General features: G+C 44.2%; 2 protein-coding genes across 3 annotated transcripts in view; both read left to right on the top strand.

Annotated features, from left to right (window-relative positions):
* The first annotated feature begins 985 nt into the window (after positions 1-985).
* On the top strand, positions 986-11,869 carry gdpd2 (glycerophosphodiester phosphodiesterase domain containing 2). 2 transcript variants are annotated; one of them, XM_083686196.1, is made up of 15 exons: positions 986-1,116; positions 3,440-3,655; positions 5,114-5,217; positions 5,851-5,944; positions 6,037-6,096; positions 6,216-6,314; positions 6,499-6,592; positions 6,975-7,114; positions 8,493-8,575; positions 8,876-9,035; positions 9,173-9,382; positions 9,500-9,642; positions 10,195-10,342; positions 10,558-10,640; positions 11,277-11,869. In XM_083686196.1, the coding sequence occupies exons 2-15, from the start codon at positions 3,569-3,571 to the stop codon at positions 11,344-11,346; spliced, it is 1,575 nt and encodes a 524-aa protein (XP_083542322.1). In that variant the 5' UTR covers positions 986-1,116; positions 3,440-3,568; the 3' UTR covers positions 11,347-11,869. The 2 variants fall into 2 exon arrangements, with proteins under 2 accessions (XP_083542322.1, XP_083542323.1); XM_083686197.1 differs by having other exon boundaries at positions 1,000-1,154.
* A 713-nt stretch (positions 11,870-12,582) lies between these two features.
* dlg3 (discs, large homolog 3) overlaps positions 12,583-19,102 on the top strand; it is a gene marked incomplete at its 5' end in the record, with an annotated part of 78,924 nt that continues 72,404 nt past the window's right edge. Inside the window, 3 exons of the mRNA XM_083686575.1 lie at positions 12,583-12,712; positions 13,615-13,746; positions 19,001-19,086. Of these exons, the coding sequence (XP_083542701.1) occupies positions 12,697-12,712; positions 13,615-13,746; positions 19,001-19,086 (234 nt within the window). The remainder of the gene's footprint in view (positions 12,713-13,614; positions 13,747-19,000; positions 19,087-19,102) is intronic.

The raw sequence follows: 19,102 nt of genomic DNA, 5'->3' as shown, positions 1-19,102 counted from the left end.
CAACAGTTCGGTGAAAATACAGTACATTATTCTAAGTTAACCTTTCCTACAATCTATTAGGTACTAATCATCTAACATTAATTGTTTTATCACAGTGACATAGATCATTTAGTGTGATTAATTTCAGCATTCATCCTCCTAAGTCGTAGGCTGTTAATGTAGCCTACCGACATGATCATCTTGGCCAAAGGAGAGTAGCAAATTGTTTCTAACTATTTCCAACAAAAACACAGTGTAAGGTGCATTCTGTTGAGCTTTTGTTTTAGGATTAGTAATGTGATTAGGTAATGTTGCTGAAAGGGATTTAACTCCCAATAACAACCTCCCCGTGCATGTCAAGATCCTGCTCAATTTTCATGGTTTCATAGTGTGGATGCAACTGCGGATGCTTTTGGGAGGTGCTGCTCGGCTGCTTGGTCGTCGACGGTTCTAGGATGGAGCAGACCTCATTCACAAGACTAACAATGTCTGAGCAGACCAATGGATATAATCGACGCCCTTCTTCCGCCTCACTTTTCTCTGTTTCATATTGTATGAATATGTCCTATGTATTTGATACAAGACACCACAAGACACCACAAGACATGATGAATTGTCATTATTCTTTACAATAAAAAAAAACTACATTTCCCCATGATCAGAAATGCAACTGTCATAAAAGAGCCGTGATCCCATCTCATTTTACTCAAATATATTTATTCCCATTGAATTCTGCACCTGCAAATGATAACATGACACTCACTATAAGTTTGGTTCACATTGCTCTGACTTGTATGTATCAACGTAGCTATTTAATTATTACGACTCTTCTGGCTCCCTCGTAAAACAACGCACCCAATGCCAGCATTTCGTGCGCTCTCAATTTTACCTGCGCCTGACCGCCCCCGCCCCCATTCGTATACCCCTCCCCCTATGTTCTAGTAGGCCTACACCCCCTGAACTCATACCCAATACCCATTCATTCAAATTCATTAACATTCCGTCCACGGATTTTGCCAAAGCACAATGTGGATGAAATAAACGGCAAGCACGGAAAGAAGTCACCAAATACAAGCAGAGTCGGGCAGAGTATCATCATCTGTCGGAGAGGATAGACTGGTGTTCTCGGAAGCCAAGGTATGGCGCGCCTCTCTACTCATTCCGTTTTTAACAAAGTAAGTCAGTTTATTGGTCAAATGATTTACTGATATTGTTTTTAACTACATGGATTTGGAATCGAATTATATGGGCCAAATTAATGATTTTTATTTTCAATCAGTTTTTTTTCCTCTGATCCAGTAATTGAACCACGCATTCACCCCATCTGTGATAGTATTAATTTGATATGATGATTTAACACCCACATGAAAATGTACCAATACCACACACAGAGATGGGGCTAGATGAAAATGCGCTTGATTTTTTTCTCTTATTGGATAAATTAGGAGATTACCTGTGAGTTACTTTTTATTATCAATGTTTTGATTCTATGATTCTGAATGCGGTTGACCACAGTAGCGGACCAGTATGATGATTCGGGAAAGAGTCTGAACACATGGTTCAGTAGTGTGCGCATGCTTTGAAGTTGTCATTGTGGGTTCCCTGTGTTCAGGATCTTACAAAGTGATGAAAAGCAGTACTTTTTTAGCTCAACACCTCATCTCTATGTTTGAATGCCTCGTTCCAATGAATTGTGAGACTGAACTGCATTTAAATTCCCTCACTTTAAATTGACTGATTTGTAACTCCACCCATGTCTTATCTTAACTCTCTCCACCATCATGGATGGTAAAACTTGTTTACTGGATATTAATTGTCTTAAACATATCTGACATTGTCAGGCCCTTACGGATCACATTCACATCTCAATTGCTCATGTCAATCAATGCTCTATCCAAAAACATGTTGGAATTTTGCCTCATTCATGTTTGTTGGAATGTTCCTGATGCTTCTGTCACTCTGACTTCTAGATGTTGGAGATTGGGAGACAAAAAGCAAACACACTCGCCCCAGTTGCTAGGAATTGGCTCTTTTTTTTTTTTTATTATTTTGGCTCTACATTTGATTTTGTTGGCCATATACAGTACCTACTGTACAGGATAAATAGATTTTAAAATCAAAATGTAATTGCAACAACAACTGATTTCTAACTGAAGGGGGCGGGTGTTCAGTGCATGTGTGTTGTCTCAAACAGTTGATTGATTGGCAAATAAAATATGAGTTGTTTTTGTAATGTCTTTCACTCCAGCATACAGTACAGTGTGTTGCTCTCTACGGTGAGGCATTTCCTAATAGAGTGAGAGTTTATTAGTGCAGGGAATACTCTGATTTCTCCAAGTTTCACTTCCCGTTGTCTACCTGCCATGACATGTCCCCAGCCACCTATGATAATACATTACAGTTCAACGATCCAGAGAATTTCCATGACACAGAATACCCTGTACCTTCACTCTGTCATGAACATTTAAGGTCTTATTTCATTTTTGCCCCACTTGGTCGAAACAAGAGATCTTAGGTTTAAAAAAAAAAAAAATCCTTCCCTTTGTTTGTGCTCCGTCTAATCAGTTACTTGACTCACCTTAGCCATTCCCTAAGAAAACAAATGGACTTATCTGATACATACTGGTGGCAAACATCCAATGCCATGGTTAATTTCCTATCTGTACCATCCAATGCCATGGTTAATTTCCTATCTGTACCATCCAATGCCATGGTTAATTTCCTATCTGTACCATCCAATGCCATGGTTAATTTCCTATCTGTACCATCCAATGCCATGGTTAATTTCCTATCTGTACCATCCAATGCCATGGTTAACTTCCTATCTGTACCATCCAATGCCCTGGTTAACTTCCTATCTGTACCATCCAATGCCATCGTTAACTTCCTATCTGTACCATCCAATGCCATGGTTCATTTCCTATCTGTTCTCCAGTGAAGAGGAGGGGGCGGTTCTAACGGGACATGCCCTAATCTTCACTGTCGAGCCATATTAGGATCTCATTCCCCATCCCTCTCTTAGCTTTCTTTATAACGTAATATTTCAATAGTGTGACAGGCTTTATGCTTCCTAGTTGCTCAACGGAGCTCAACTTGGTGACATGTTTTTCCTCCCCTCACGCCCCCACCCACCCCCCCCCCCCCCCCACACACACACACACACACACACACACACAGCCTGTGTATGCATGTGCCTGTCACTGTCAGTGTGTCCATACTGTGTTGGAACGGAGGGTCTTATGGTGTGACTTCACTCTCAGTTCTGACAGCGGTGCCTTCTCAGTACCCCACAGGGTCGGCCATTGTGAGCTCTGTCAGTGACTGCCCCCTGCATAGAGGCTCTATTGAGGAGCTTATTGAACAGGGATTGCCCTGATACCCACATATTCATTCTCTCTTTTCTCTCCCCCCCCCCCCCCCCACACCTTCCCCCCCCCCCCCCCCCCCCCACACTGTTTAGGTTTAGCGCGGTGAGTCAACCCACTGCAGAGTCCCTCTTCTCTCCTCCAACCAGGAGACTGTTGTGTCCCCCTCAGCTCCGTCTCCTCAGGATCTACGTCTTCTGTACTGTGAATGAGGAGGAAGGCTGATGGTGTCAGAAGGCAGCTGTTGGAGAATGTGCTGCAGGGGCATGTTTGGGTGTAACTGGGGGCACTCAAGTGACAGGAAGAGAAGAGTGAGTTCAACCAGACCTGTGTTTATTTCTGTGTTTATCTGCAGGCTATGTCTATCAACATGGCATTCAACACAGCTGCTCTCATGTTCACCAAATAAAGTGAACTTCCACAATAACTCCCTTTTATCGATGAGTTTCACTAGTGCCATGCCCCAGATGATTCAAAAGTTACATGGACATTAAAATCCTCCTCAAAATGGGAGCTGCTCTTGAGTTATCAGCATGCTTGTACTTGCTGTTCAATATAACTTTACAAAGTTCTTGTGATTAGTAGGGATTAACATTCCAATGGGAAAAAATCCAGCAGTACGGTAGCATAAGGATTTCTTCCTTTACAAACCACAGTGGACACATACAATACGAAGCTATTCCTAGCACAGGGAGAAATGGTTGGTTTTTGGAAATGGTTGGTTTTTTGGAAATGGTTGTTTTTTGTTTTTCTGACCTGTTGATTGATGAGCATGTGAATGTGAATGTGAATGTGAATGTGTGCGAGGACCAATTAGTGAAGTCACAGGCCTCTACAGGCTTGTGTGGGACTGATCTGGAACAGGACAACAAAGGGCATGTACCAACGTCTCTAGAGAGGGGCGGGGGGGGTGTGGGAGGGTTTGTGTTTGGACACAAACCCTCCGTGGTGGTTGCTGGTGTGCTGTCAGCTATTAACCCCCCTATAAAGTGCAATGGTAGCGGAGCAGCAGACGAAACCCAACATGAAGAGGCAGAGGGAGCCAAGACCCTCAGAGGGATATTTTAGTAATAGCCATACTGTACACGCACACACACGCATACACACACACACACACACACACACACACACACACACACACACACACACACACACACACACAGGATTCTGAGCAGGATGTTCAGGTTGGTTAGCCATACAAAAACAGATCAAGACAGATAACATCTATGAGTTATTCCCAGCCAACCTATTGCACTGCTAATGTAGCCGGGTTCATGCTGCTGCCAACACACATAACCGTCATCAAAATGCCCAGTAGAAACCAGCTACACCAGAAATCTGATGATGCGGGTATTTCAACTTGTGAGGAGTGGGTTTATTACCTTTTCAACTTGGTTACACCAAGCCACTACAAATATCCTCATATCAAGACACACTGTGTATGATGAATTTACTGTATATCTGATGTCTGAACAGTCCGTGCACTTTATATATATTATCTATATTTAGAAATGTGTCTTCTGAATTTTGGAGAATAAATATGATGTGTTTGGAGGAAGGGTAGTTTATCATGCGGTTCTCTCAAAGCCACAGTGATGGTGTCTCCCTGCTACAGTAATGGTGTCTCCCTGCTACAGTAATGGTGTCTCCCTGCTACAGTAATGGTGCCTCCCTGCTACAGTAATGGTCTCTCCCTGCTACAGTAATGGTGTCTCCCTGCTACAGTAATGGTGTCTCCCTGCTACAGTAATGGTGTCTCCCTGCTACAGTGTTCCTGCTGCTGGTTCTCGGTCCTCACCCTGGTGTCCCTGCTCACTCTCTGCTGGATCTACATCTGTCTGGTGACTTTCAATGACAGGGATGAGGTCAACTGGTGAGCTTAACAACACATGTGGTTCTCTGTGGCTCAGTTGGTAGAGCATGGCGCTAACAACACTTAGGTTGTGGGTTTGATTCCTGCTGGGACCATATATACTGAAATGTCTGTGTATGCACTCACTGCAATGTAAGTCGCTTTGGATAAAAGTGTCAGCTAAATAGCATATATACATACACACCTACGCACACAAAGAGTTGATGAGATATACCAAAGATACAGTACTGTACCAATGTAGCATGAAACCCATTCCTCTCTTTTTCTGTAACTAGCAGATGAAAACCGCCAGAGAATAGTTTTACAATAGCGACGATTCTAAACGTGACTTCTCAAATGCGCAACAGTTTAGGCTGAGGTGTGGTAAATGTATCATTTTACACATAGGCTATTAGGTTGCTATTAGAGCAAAACCACAACGAGAGCTGAATGAATATCAAACATGCTGCATTCTAAAAACATAATGTAGGCTAATGAGCACTTTGCTAGTTTTTGAAGCTCGCACCACCCGGTGCGACCCACATTTGTTTTACTTGCACAGCTAAAATTGGTCCCACTCTGGAGCCCTGCCTTTACATCCACTGCCAGCCGTGTGCCTGACCCTGTGCCTGACCTCTATTGTTCCCTGACCAGGAAGGGCTTCACCATACTGAAACTATGGGTCAACTGGTTCATGGTGCTGACCATCATCTCTGCTGTACTGACCATCTACTGCGTATTGCTGTTGGTGAGAGGATAATGCATATGCAATATGTATGATTTTTTTGGATATTCATTATTTGGATCATAATGTCATAATTCCTCATTTATTTCTTTTAGCTTTTTGCACTATTCCAAGTTGTCTTGCGAGAACCTCTGGACTTGCATTGGCTGCACAAGGTACCTACAGTACATCATTCTTAGTATATTTGTTAAGTAATAATGATAGAACCATAGCTGTCATACATGCCTACAGTTGTGGTCTGACTGTATGTCTTGACTGGATTTGCTCGGCACAGTTGTTCCTGATTTTAGGTGTGATTTTTATCACCATGGGTGTGACTGGGATAAGCCTTCAGTGGAGAAGAGAATGGCTGACTGTTCTTCTTTCACTGCAGGTACAGTGGGGCCAAACCACCTCAGGACTTCTCTTTAGAAGTTATGTGTGAAGTACTGCAGTGAGAATGTTGCAGTGTGAGTGAGATGTGTGCTTTGGGTCAGAGTGCTGGCAGCAGTTTGAAGTTCCCTGTGTGTGTCAGTGTTTCTGGTGTTTCACTGTGTGTGATGTTTATCCTCCTTTAGGCCACAGCTCCATTCCTCCAGATGGGGGGTGTTGGGGCTCTGACCCTGGTCAGCTGGCTGGTGTTCCAGGGCTTCCACAGGGCCCGCAGTAAAGGTCAGCGCTCAACATACCCATGTTCTATGTTGTACAGGTCAAATAGATATCAACACACTCCCTATGATTCATTATTCTATATATACATCACCTTTATCAATGTAGGTGTGTACTATTGAGATAGAAATCTCTTGAAGTTGATATAGGACAATAAAAGAATACACTCCACAATAGGTGTGTGCTATTCACGCCCTGGGGCAGGTACGCTCCACGCACCTGCTGAACCAACCGAACCAGTGCAGCTGACTGCATTCAACAGTCTCTGTCTTACTTAACCATTCAGTACTCAAAACAATGATCGAAAACGTGACCGTTCCATTGGTTGACCTGTATCTGTTCATGTGTTCCATTGGTTGACCTGTGTCTGTTCATGTGCCCTCAGCTTCTAAGGTCCTCATCATGGCAGTCTTCGCTGTGGTGTCGGCGGCCATCTTCCTCAGTCCCCTCCTCATCCACTCCCCGTGTCTGGTCAACAAGCTCCCCCCTAAACCGGCCCTCATTGGCCATCGGGGAGCACCCATGGTAAAGGCCTCGACATGCTTCTGCGTCGCTTGTGCAACTAGTACACTGTCACAAGCACTCTGTAATTCATACTTCTGCTTGGCCTACGCGCAGCCTGTGCACAGTGGTGTCATGTTCTCTAGATAGACGACAACATGACACAACTTTGGCTTTCATATTACCGATTACAGAATGAATATAATGAGTACAGCTAGTAAACAATGGCCGCCTGTGTTTACCTCAAGATAGCTTTGTGAATACTTCTAGCCAGGAGAGCATAACAAAGAAGGTGGGCTTTGTTTGATTCCAAGCCGCAGCTCCCCTTTTGTTTGTTTTCTCCAGCTTTCTTTTTATTCGTATAAACTTGTTTCACCGTCTTGAATTGAACAAATGATGAATTCAGTCTTCAATGATGCTAGCAAGCCATCAATAGAACTACTTCAGCTCTGCCTCCATTCACTAACCAACCAATCAATGGTGTGCAGCATCTACACGGCTGGTCGCTCATGGAGAAATGGAGAGAGGAGCGTGACCTGCAGTGCAACCTCCTCTGCAACAGTTCCCTGACCTTCATGAACCTACGCAGATCCTTGGTTGCGTTGTTGTATGAATCAGCCTTAAGAGATGATTTAAGCCTTACGGGATGATTATTACTCTCTCTGACTAGTTTGTTTATTTATTTACTATTCACGCACTGGTTAACCATTGACCAAAATTTGACTTTCATCTTTGCATGTCCCAACAAGATAAGATATGCGGAAGTCTCCCCTTAGAGACTGAAAGGAAGGCAGTGTGCTGCTTTGGCTCGTAAATCACCCTCAAGTCATTCAATTTAAACTAGGTCACTTCCCTGTGTCATGGATGCCATTGTGTTTTGGCATCAATCTTGAAGGTGTAAGCTAATCATAACTTGCAGACTTGGTTACAGGACTTGATTACAGAGGAATAATTGATTTCAGTCTGATTTGTGACCATTTGTGATTCATGGTTATCCAAACGGCTTATATGGTCCTGTTGACACACCATAATCACCCATAATCATTCTGAGAAAACCAATAGATTTTCTCCAAACGGACAAAACAACAAACTGTAATAAATAAATAATGACTGGATTAGTGTTTGTTGACGTATGCATACAGCAGCAGTACATATCCCTATTTCTATCACATCCCTGTGAGCCAGAGGCTTACGTTTGAATCACTCTCCCGTCATGTGGGTCCCATATGGCATTTAGCATTGCCCCCATTACATTACGTTGCCTAACTCCGTTATGGCCACTGTGCTCAGCTTAACAGTGTCATGTGTAGGGATCTGTGTGTTCACACAGCTTTGGAGTAGTTTGTTTGTATGTAGCAGCACATGAGCATTTCCCTCCCATCTGTCTCCTCTCCGCGCTCAGCTGGCACCAGAGAACACCATGATGTCGTTCAGGAGGAGCCTGGAGTGCAATGTGATGGCCTTCGAGACTGACGTGCAGCTCAGGTACCGCGATGCCTTAGTTACATTACAGAATCAAGCTGAGCTGAGCTGAGCTGAGCTGTACTAGGCTGGCCTGAATACACATCTACTGCACCATGGTTGCTGAAACAGTGCTTGGAGGAGCGAAATCTCAGCCAGCATAGTATGGTTTGGATCAGCCCTGTAGTGTGTAAAGCCTCCAAGTCAAGTGGGACTGGTTTAGGGGACCTTGTATAATAGCTGTGATGGAGTTACTGTACATGCTGGTTTGAGACTGTGTCGAGTTGTTCATTGACGTCTAACTCTCTTGTCCTTCTCGCCCAGTAAAGACCGGGTTCCTTTCCTGATGCACGACCATGACAGCGGATTCCTGAGGAGGACCACAGATGTGATGGAGAAGTTCCCAGGACAAGGGTTCAGCCACAGCACCAACCTCACCTGGGCCGAGTTACAGACCTTAAATGCTGGTAATTGGTTCCTGAAGGTGAGGTAATATCCATTTAGCATGAATTTGACCCCCTCTTGATGTCCAATTCGGTCTGTAGAGGTGTAGCAGGCAAAGCCTTTTGTGTGTTTTGACAATGATATCCAAAATCTGACCTGAGGATGTTTCCCCTCCAGACGGATCCCTTCCACTCAGCCTATCAGCTCTCAGAGCAGGAGAGGGCGACAGCGGCCAATCAGAGTGTTCCATCCTTACTGCAGCTCCTGGAACTGGCCAAACATCACAACATCTCAGTCATCTTCGACTTAAAAAATGATCACCATGGCAACAACGACACTTACGACACCGTCAAAACCATCCTTGGATCTGGTATCCCTCAACACCAGGTGAATGGAATGTTTACCCCTTAATTGCAAACTTTCTGCAATCGGCGTGTTTGATGTTGAGGCAATTCTCGAATGGTAACTCTTTAATGGAGTATGTTGTACTGTTTCATTCTGCAGGTGCTTTGGCTTCCCTCCAGAGACAGGGAGTATGTGATGCAGGAAGCCCCGGGGTTCAAACAGGTCTACAACAACGCATCGGGCCGTGACGGAGGAGACTACCTGAACATGAGATACAGTGCATTGAGAACCGCAGAAATAAGGTGGGTGCGGTACCTCAGAGATGGTGGGTGCACCCACGCTGTCAGAGCTGTTGCAAAAGAATGACTCATTCCACAACCGCAGACAGTATAATATACAGTGGTCTTGAAGCATTGGCGTGTCATGCTCGGACACGTCGCTGGCAGGCACTGAATATGAGACACACACACACGCACAGCCTCGGGGGATTCTCACATAGGTGGGTTGTTTAATGACTGACTGCACCGCACTGAAACTTCCTGGAAAGATGAATGATCTGTGGTCTGAGACGATGGGAAAGTGGCGCCTGAACAAACATGATGTATGTTTGGTCTTTAGTATTGCATCTCACGATTGATCCACCCCTGTCTTTGCCCTGAGTGTTACTCTGTGTAGGATCAACTCCTATGAATCTATTGCATTGTAGAACTGAAGTGACTGATGTTCCATTATCTTTGAATTTCTTTTGTGTCTGTCTGTCTGTCTGATTGTCTGTCTGTCTGTCTGTCTGTCTGTCTGTCTGTCTGTCTGTCTGTCTGTCTGTCTGTCTGTCTGTCTGTCTGTGTCTGTGACAGGGATCTCCAGAGCAGGAATGTGTCTGTGAACCTCTGGGTGGTGAATGAGCGCTGGCTGTTCTCTCTCCTGTGGTGCTCTGGGGCTGGCTCTGTGACCACCAACACCTGTCACCTCCTTCAGGACGTCACCCAGCCAGACTGGATTCTAGTAAGGGGATTTTACCTTCTCCAAATGTTCCTGCAGGGCACTACCATCACATAACTGTTATGTTGATTTTGAATATAACACTTAAACTAGCTGCTGATGCCCCACTTTGAGCCTGACCATTTAAAAAATATATAGTTTCACATCTGGTGCACCACCTATGGATTATTTTAATCGGCATTGGTTTGTTGATGTGTATGTCTCTGTGTGTATTTCAGGGACCTGATGTATACCAAATGATATGGATTACAGTTGACCTGGTGTCACTGCTCATCATGTTCGGACTGTTCATCCTACAAAGGTTAGTAGACTGCTACAATTGTTGAAAAAGCGCAATGGAAACGTGAATGTATTTTGAGTTACGAGTGAATTTGTTCACTTTACTCTCCTCTGAAGGAAAATATGCTGTTTCAGTCATTCTAAAGGTGGGTTTTGCAAAAAGATGTGGAACAGATCGGCATAATCTGTATACAAAATTAAAATGATTTGTATTCATATATTTTTTTATTAATTAGTATTAATTCGGTACTAACTACTACAGTAACAACTATGATGGGGTAGTAATGATGTAATAATTAAGTGAATTCAGAGCTGAGCTACCTTAGGAGGGGTAGCTATGTTTTCTGTAGATTTATACAGCTTAATTGTTTTGAAATTGAAAGGAGGACTGGAGAATGTTTTCCTGATATTAACTTAAGTCTTGGATCTTTAACATTGCAATAGAAGATTGACATAGGTTTTAAAAATAATATTTTTTACAAAGATCTTAATTCTATTAATCCTTGTTTAAATGGAGAACAGAGAATGTGATCTGTAGTGTGATTTAACAATGGAAGATGACAAGAAACCATGTTGGATTAATGCTGATCTAGACTAGAATAATGACTACAGCCCAGGACCATGCAGTGAGGATAATGGTTTATTCCTGATTCTCTAGGAAAAGGCAAAGAAACAAATTTTCACCTTGGAATCAGAGAGAACTATCCCCCCTCTCACCTTCTGAGTAATCCAGCCGAGATCCAATGGAAGCTGTCTCCATGTCCGCAGTCAAACAGAAATCCCTCCTCACTTTCTGGTTGGATCAGCCTTGAAGAAAGAAGTCACAATTTAGTGTCAGTAATATAGAAATGTGTGAATCACATAGACTGTACATTTAACATCCATCATGAGAGGTTATGAACAGCAATGTCAATTAGACATCAACCTGATGCCACAGGATAGCTATTTTATCTGTTTTTAATTCAACGAGGCATTTTTTTTTCTGGTTTGTAGATGTTTTTAAATCCATTCCTCTTAAAACCGTGTGTGAAAGTGTATAACTTTTAACACGTGTGAGAAGCTAAAGTGTTTTCATGATTTCAACTCTTTTTTTATTTGTTTGTGTGTGTGTGTGTGTGTGTGTGTGTGTGTGTGTGTGTGTGTGTGTGTGTGTGTGTGTGTGTGTGTGTGTGTGTGTGCGTGCGTGTGTGTGTGTGTGTGTGTGCGTGCGTGCGCGAGTGAGAGAAGAGAGTGTATCTCAAAAATAAATATTTTAAATGTATGTCCATGTGTAGCCTCTTGTCCTTTTAAATATGCATGGTATTACATATTATTAATAACCAGTATACAACTAAATTCATAGAACAATGTTGACTTTTTCGTTGTGGATAGACCATAAATACATGCTTAATAGTTGGTTCAGTGTTCCTCTTTGTACATTTCATCACAGCAGTCCCTTGTTCCCTGAACATAGCGACTGTTACATTTTGTGACCACTAGGTGGCAGACCGAACCATATTTTCAGTCAGATGAAACAGTGAGTTAGTTGGTTTATATGTACACTGTGCTAGAGGGAGCTGCGGTGTGAATCTTAACTAATTATCCCCCTCTATTCTGTAAACTAAGATGGTGATAGGCCTATTGTTGATAATAATGATGATGATGATGATGATAATGGTGATGTCCAATGAGGCTAAATGTACCGCAACTTTATTGATGCAACTTTACAACTTTATTCCTGCTGTCCACATTCCTCTGGGTGGGTTTAATACCCGTCCCATCATTTAGGTTAGGGGCCGGGGTTCCGCCGGTGACGCACACTTTCACTTTTTGACAGAAGTCCCGGCAACTTCACATGGACCCGGACCGTCCCGAGCGGACCACAGCTGCCGCTACACTGTAACTGTTCAGCAGACCTGGGAGTGTCTACTTGGTGTTCAAGTTTAAACTGCGGAATTAACCAACTTGTTGAGGATAATATGGGGACGGTATAGTTTAACATTCACCGTCGAAACTACTCTCTGAAATCTTTCGGCTACTTTTGGTCAGTTTCAGCGCTGCCTCGAGTAGAAGTTAACTGTCCTCAGGCTGGTTGAACCATGGTCCACAAGTACGGTAAGTACGCTGCATCATTATCATTTGTCTCGCACGTTTTTACTGGAAGCTTCTGAAGCAAGTCAACATTATTATGTTACATTACTTAATGTCGTAATCGAATTAAAACGTATTCCTGAGAGGAAACAGTTATAGTTAAGTCCTCTGACAACAGAGAATTAAAGCGTATCCGCGGTTTTGCCTTTTGGTTCCCAACTATGAAGCCCGAATTTTAAATGGATGCAGTGGTTTTTTTTTTTTTTTTAAAGAAACCCGAAAAGTCCCTTGGGGAATCAGGAAGTATTTTTCCATTTCATGCTGCCATGAAGCACTTTCACACTTCCATGGTCTGGGTAGTCAATAAACCTACATGATCCTGCTGTTCAGGTGGTTACAGAGAGGTTTATCCATGTCTTAACCTCAATGAGGCGCATCACAAGGGCGCGTTAATTACTCAGCAACCTCCCCTGGTTCAGCAGACAGCTGGAGAGTCGTGGTCTGGAGCCTCCAGTAGTCATGAGAACAAACACACCCTCCCCGCCCATAGACACACTACAGAGAGCTGGGGAAGAATCCCTAACCTATCCAAACTCAACTTCAAACAATTTGGTTCAATCACGGGTCAAACTCGACCCTATTGTTGGTGTGCTTTGAGCCGGAAAATTGTAGTACAGTCGCCTATTTTGAACCTATGTGTGCCCATTCAGCCTCTTATTCAGAAGTGTATATCTCTGAGGTTTTTCTAAAACTGTAATTTTGAAATAGTCTACTTTGATAATACAATCTTTAAATGTGCTCCTTTATTTGCAATTTCCCAGCTTGTCAAACAATATCTTTCAACACTCAACTTTCCCAGTTTGTCACATGTGAGGGATGGTAAAGAAAGGTTTCTCTGTAGTAACATGAAGAGTTGTTGTTGTCAGACACGCAGCGGGCGGTGGGGCTGCTTAGAGACTACCAGGCCAGTCTGACCAGCCCGGATGAACAGGCCTTGAAAACCAGCGTGGGGAAGGTATCTGCCATCTTTGGAAGCCAGCTGTTTCAAGCTCTACTAGGTAAGACACTAAACAGGCCAGAGGATTCCCCTATTATTGTTTTATCTAAGAACCCTCATTCCAGCCCAGCTGTCATGATTAACACAAGTGTTTTCTTCTCACAAACCGCTGCACTAGACTTATTTATGCTGCTTTAACTTGTGTTGTATTGTATCCCACTGGTATGGAACTGAAGAGGTGATTTATCAGTAAGACCATAGAGCATATGAATGTATTCTAAAGCCTCTGGTAAGACCATTCATCTATGATGAAAATAAATGCCTCTGAGTTTTGCACAGTTACAGTTTTATTTTTTGCCAGTCTGATTACATATCTGTAAAATGATGTATGTGTTTATCATGTTGTTATAGTATATATATATATATATATATATATATATATATATATATATATATATATATATATATATATATGGGAAGATGGGTGATTGGCTTGATATTGCGTCCAGTCAAACCTACACAGGATGTAGACAGGCAGGGTCAGGTTATATTAATTTGTGTGGGAAGTTAACTGAGCCTAAATGTTACTCAATTAAGTCCCATGAAAGAGGCCTTTCAGGACAACTCACAAAAGCTGTGCTGTATACGCCTCTCTCTGACATACTGAGATTGTAATGAAACCCTATGAAACATCGAAACATTGCAGCCACAACACAATGTCTGTCTGAAAGATTGATCTCCGGTGCTTGCAGAGAGCTGAGAGCTGGGTCTGAGAAACCCAAAGACCCCACAGTACCATATGTTTTTTATAGATGATCGTATGAATGTGTCTATACAAACATCGCCTGTGACACCACACAGAGAGCGCCGTATTCCCCTTCGAGTAATGTTGGATTCTCAACTATTCCCTTGGAATGCTGCAGTGAGAGGTAAACTCACTAACAGGGTGTCACCAGTTCAGAATAGCTTCTGCGATAACACGAGTGTACTGTACATGACCTCACCGTGTCTGTCATTGCTTACCAGAACAGTGATCTGTAAAAGCTCTTTCGTGCACACGTGCCTAATGACAGCATCTATACCGTGATGAGCTGTCATGGACCCAGAAGTGGACCTCCACCTCCTGTGAAACTAAACTAAACTATCCTTTTCACCCTGCAAAGAGGGAAACAAATTAGTTCCATTTAACCAATGGTTGAGTGGTCCCTCTAATTACCATGCCCATGTCCTAATGATGGCTGCCTGTGGGTCTGCTGCTGCTCCACTGCTGAAGAGGAAGCAGACCAACCAGGAGCTCTGGAGCCACGGTGGGGGAAGGGTGCATGGTGCAGGGGTGAGGAGCAGGAGGAGACGAGGCTGTCCACCCTGATCATGTGCCTTTCCAGACATGGACGCCCCTCTGACCTTCTCCAGCAGATACGTGGATGACACAGGACTAAGCTTTTAGTGAAATTAGGAATCACACATTTACTGTGTTATAACTCGCTGACAAGGTGTTATAACCACAGCAAAGAGAATATATGGCTTATATGTTCTGTCTCTAAATTAATAAGGTCAATGTCATCAGTATTCTAGGATAGTAGTTGAATCCACACATTAATATCTCAGCGGTTTGGATCTGGATGTGAAGGGCAGGCCTCCATTGAAAGAGCAGGCAGGACAGCAGCGAGGGGATCAGGATTCTGAAATCAGGATTCCAAACATTCCACACTCTAAAGAGTCTGGATTCAGGGCAGGAATGTGCAGTGGCTGAGCTGGAGGTACTGTGGATGGGAAAATAAACTCATGGCTGCTCTGCCACGCCATCATCACCCACTGCTTCTCTCCTCCCGGCCGGCCGGCCGGCCTGCCTGCCTGGTCTGAGTTCAGCCTGAGGAAACAGTAGTCTCAGAGAGAGAGGAAGACCCCTGCTGCCTGTGTGTCTCAGGTGCGGGCCAGAGCCGGGTCAGACAAGGCTGGGTTCGTGGACACAACATGTGGTTTTAATCAGGCAAGGCACAGGGGAGGGGCTGGAAGTGGACGGAGCTACCAGGAATACGCTGCAGTTGAAACATGACTCAGAGTCCATCAGCCTCCCAGACTCCCCTGCTGTTTACCTTCCCAGGCTGGAGATCATGTGACCCGGGGACGTTTGGGCTGTGTGTTGCGACTGTCACCAATTCTGCCTGTCACTACTGTACCTTTTGATAGGACTATTTTCCTTAGTAAATAGATGAAAGCAAAGGGCTTAGTCTACTTATAGGGCTTGTTTTACTGTCTTGTTTGTTGTGAGGGGGTATTTTTGTACAGTACAGTATGTGTTGTTGCCTTTGTATTACTATATTCTTTTTTGGCACAATGTATACAGTGGTATGGCAGGGTATGGCAGGGTATGGCAGGGTATGGCAGGGTCGGGTAGTGTTAAATGTGCCTGATGTGTGTGTGAAACGTGTTCATCACTTGAGGGCAGAAACATATTTGCGTGATTGATTGGCTTGTGATGCACTGTGGGAAGTTGGAGCACTGAGCGCTTGATTGGATGTCTGCATGGTTGCACAATCACGAACAAAGGTCGCCTTAACTGCAGACTCATCCCTTTGTTCCCCAACATGCAAACATGCAGGAAGAGGAGGGAGGGAGGGAGAGAGGGAGAGAGGGGGGAGGGGGTGAACTGGGAGTTTGGAACACACAAACAAACACTCCCACAATTTAGGCCCAAACTAGGGTGCCAGGAGATTATTCAAGGGTGGGAGTAAGGGGGGTTAGAATTGTAGGCCCCTCCAGAACCCTTTAATTGTGACCCAATTCCTCCTGCTGAATGTTTCATTCTAATGAGCAGTGTGTCGCTCATCGTCATAAAGCACTCAGGGGCACATTCTTTTTTTGGCTGATTCATCCAGGCAATGAGTGGAGAGATCACTCCAGTTCACTTCAATAGGTTTACCGCAAATAGAGGGTCTGACACACGCACGCACCCACGCACCCACACACACACACACACACACACACACACACACACGCACCCACACACACAGACAGACAGACAGACAGACAGACAGACAGACAGACAGACAGACAGACAGACACACACACACACACACACACACACACACACACACACACACACACACACACACACACACACACACACAGGCTGCCTGCTGCATGCATTGGTAGAGTAGAGACCAGGAACTGTGTAACCCCTACTGTATGTCTGTGGCTGAGAGGCCCAGAGTTGTGACCAGGGCATTCCAGAATGGCCTCAGCCTAATGAGAGATCTGTGAAAGACAACCTGTGAAAGAGTCTGTCTACTAACCGGGATAAAACTGGGTTTGTGTTTTTTGTTCCGCAGCCAGGAATTTATGTGGTCTTTGAGGGTTGGAGGAGCTTTGGAACATTTCTGGGAAAGTTGGAAGGGAAAACAGCTCTAGTCTTGGAGGCTTTATTTGTGTATGATTTTTGTGCTAAATGCCACAACACCTCGGGAGCTCAGAGAACACACTGTTCTCTGGTGTTGAAGCTTTTTGGGAGAAATGAAATCTGTAAATTAAGTGTGTGTAGCTGTGCAAGTAATGTTATGATGCTGTAAAAGTATTCTAACTTCAAAGGCAAGTTATGGCATAGGAGGTGTGTCACAATAGGAGGTGTGTCACTCGTGAATGTTGGTCATAAAGAAATTCTGCACAAATGTGATTGCAAGCAGTGGTTCATAGTTCTGCAGTGTGTGTGTGTGTGTGTGTGTGTGTGTGTGTGTGTGTGTGTGTGTGTGTGTGTGTGTGTGTGTGTGTGTGTGTGGCTAGCCAGCTGGGTGGCTGAAACCTCTGCCCACACATTGCTCCACTCCTACAGCCAGACACTCTTCAACACCGTGATGAGTCACATACCGTTCTCATACCCCATTCTGCCACTTCTGTTCCCACTGGACCCTGTTGCGATATACTGACCCCCTCCATTGCTCACACACACACACACACAGTACACACAGTACTTTCACTCAAGTTCACAGAAGTCACACGCACCATGTGTGCAACATTATACATTTCAAGCACACCTCGATAATATTGTTCCTCGAAATTGTTTCTTTCAACGTGTCCTGACATTGAACTAAGAAACGCTGTAGCACACGACAGGACAGGCGCTGCAGGAGAACAGCGACCTCTTTATGTCAACAGTGCAGCATGGGGGGGCAGCGTGGGGGGGCTGCGTGTGACATCAGCAACATTGTCTCCCTACATTCCCATCAACTGGCTGCCACTCAATAGGTGACCACAGGACACGGGCGCTTAACCACCCGAGAGGTGATGAGAAGAGACGAGAGGAGGAAGGAGGAGAGGAGGAGAAACTCAATTATAGAAGAAGGAAGAGGGAGTAGAGGGATGGAAGGAGGAGAGGAGGAGAAACTCAATTATAGAAGAAGGAGTAGAGAGAAGGAGAAACTCAATTATAGAAGAAGGAAGAGGGAGTAGAGAGAAGGAAGGAGGAGAGGAGGAGAAACTCAATTATAGAAGAAGGAGTAGAGAGAAGGAGAAACTCAATTATAGAAGAAGGAAGAGGGAGTAGAGAGAAGGAAGGAGGAGAGGAGGTGAAGTGATGGTAGGAGAGATCAGTGGAGGCTAGTGGAGGTGGCAATCGGAGGAATGGTCATTCTGTCATTCCTCATTCCGTTCCATGCATTACGATGAGCCTGTCCTCTGATTTCTACCTCCACCAGCCTCCCCTGGTAAGGATGTATGAGGATGTGTGTGTCTGTGTCAGTTTATGGCCTCAGTGGGAAAACAGCACAGCCTAGTGGTGAAGCACGGGGAGGGCAGCTGGGCCTTGTTGTACACTCACATCACAGGCATCAACAACACACTGTAGGATCTCCAACCTTTCATATACTGGGTAGATGGAGAATTTGTGGAGAAATGGTGGCCCTCCTCATCTCATCATCCCATGTTGTTCCCAATAGTCTAAACCAAATCAAGTAAGAGGCCAAGTGGTCATTTCCATTAGTTCTGCATACAAAGCATCCATTGTTTATGTTGGGCTGCGAGGACGTTGACTTGATGATCATTTCCCCAGTCAGTATTTGAGTCATGCTGCTCTGCAGAGAGACAACTACATTTTGGAAAAAGTTTAGATACAACTTAAGATATGTCGTGAACAGATGTCCCACCCCCACATCTGCACCAAGAGCAGCACTGAATAAAGCAGGCAACATCCGGTGTCTTGATGATATCGTGGGGGTTTTCTTATCCAACTTATAATTTGATGGTGGATATTCATTCATATGGTAACATAACAGAGGCACATTAAAACGAAATCAATTTCATTGTTATTTGGTCCCTTGCAGATATCCAAGAATGTTACGAGGTGACCCTGCAACTGAACACAGCACAGAACGGTTTGGCAGAGGACAGCACAGATGATGTGCGGGAGGTAAGACACTTAGAGA

The sequence above is a fragment of the Argentina silus genome, assembly GCF_951799395.1.
Source record: "Argentina silus genome assembly, chromosome: 15".
Taxonomy (NCBI): Eukaryota; Metazoa; Chordata; class Actinopteri; order Argentiniformes; family Argentinidae; genus Argentina; species Argentina silus.
The sequence above is the reverse complement of the archived record's forward strand: the minus strand, read 5'-3'. Positions and strand labels throughout refer to the sequence as shown.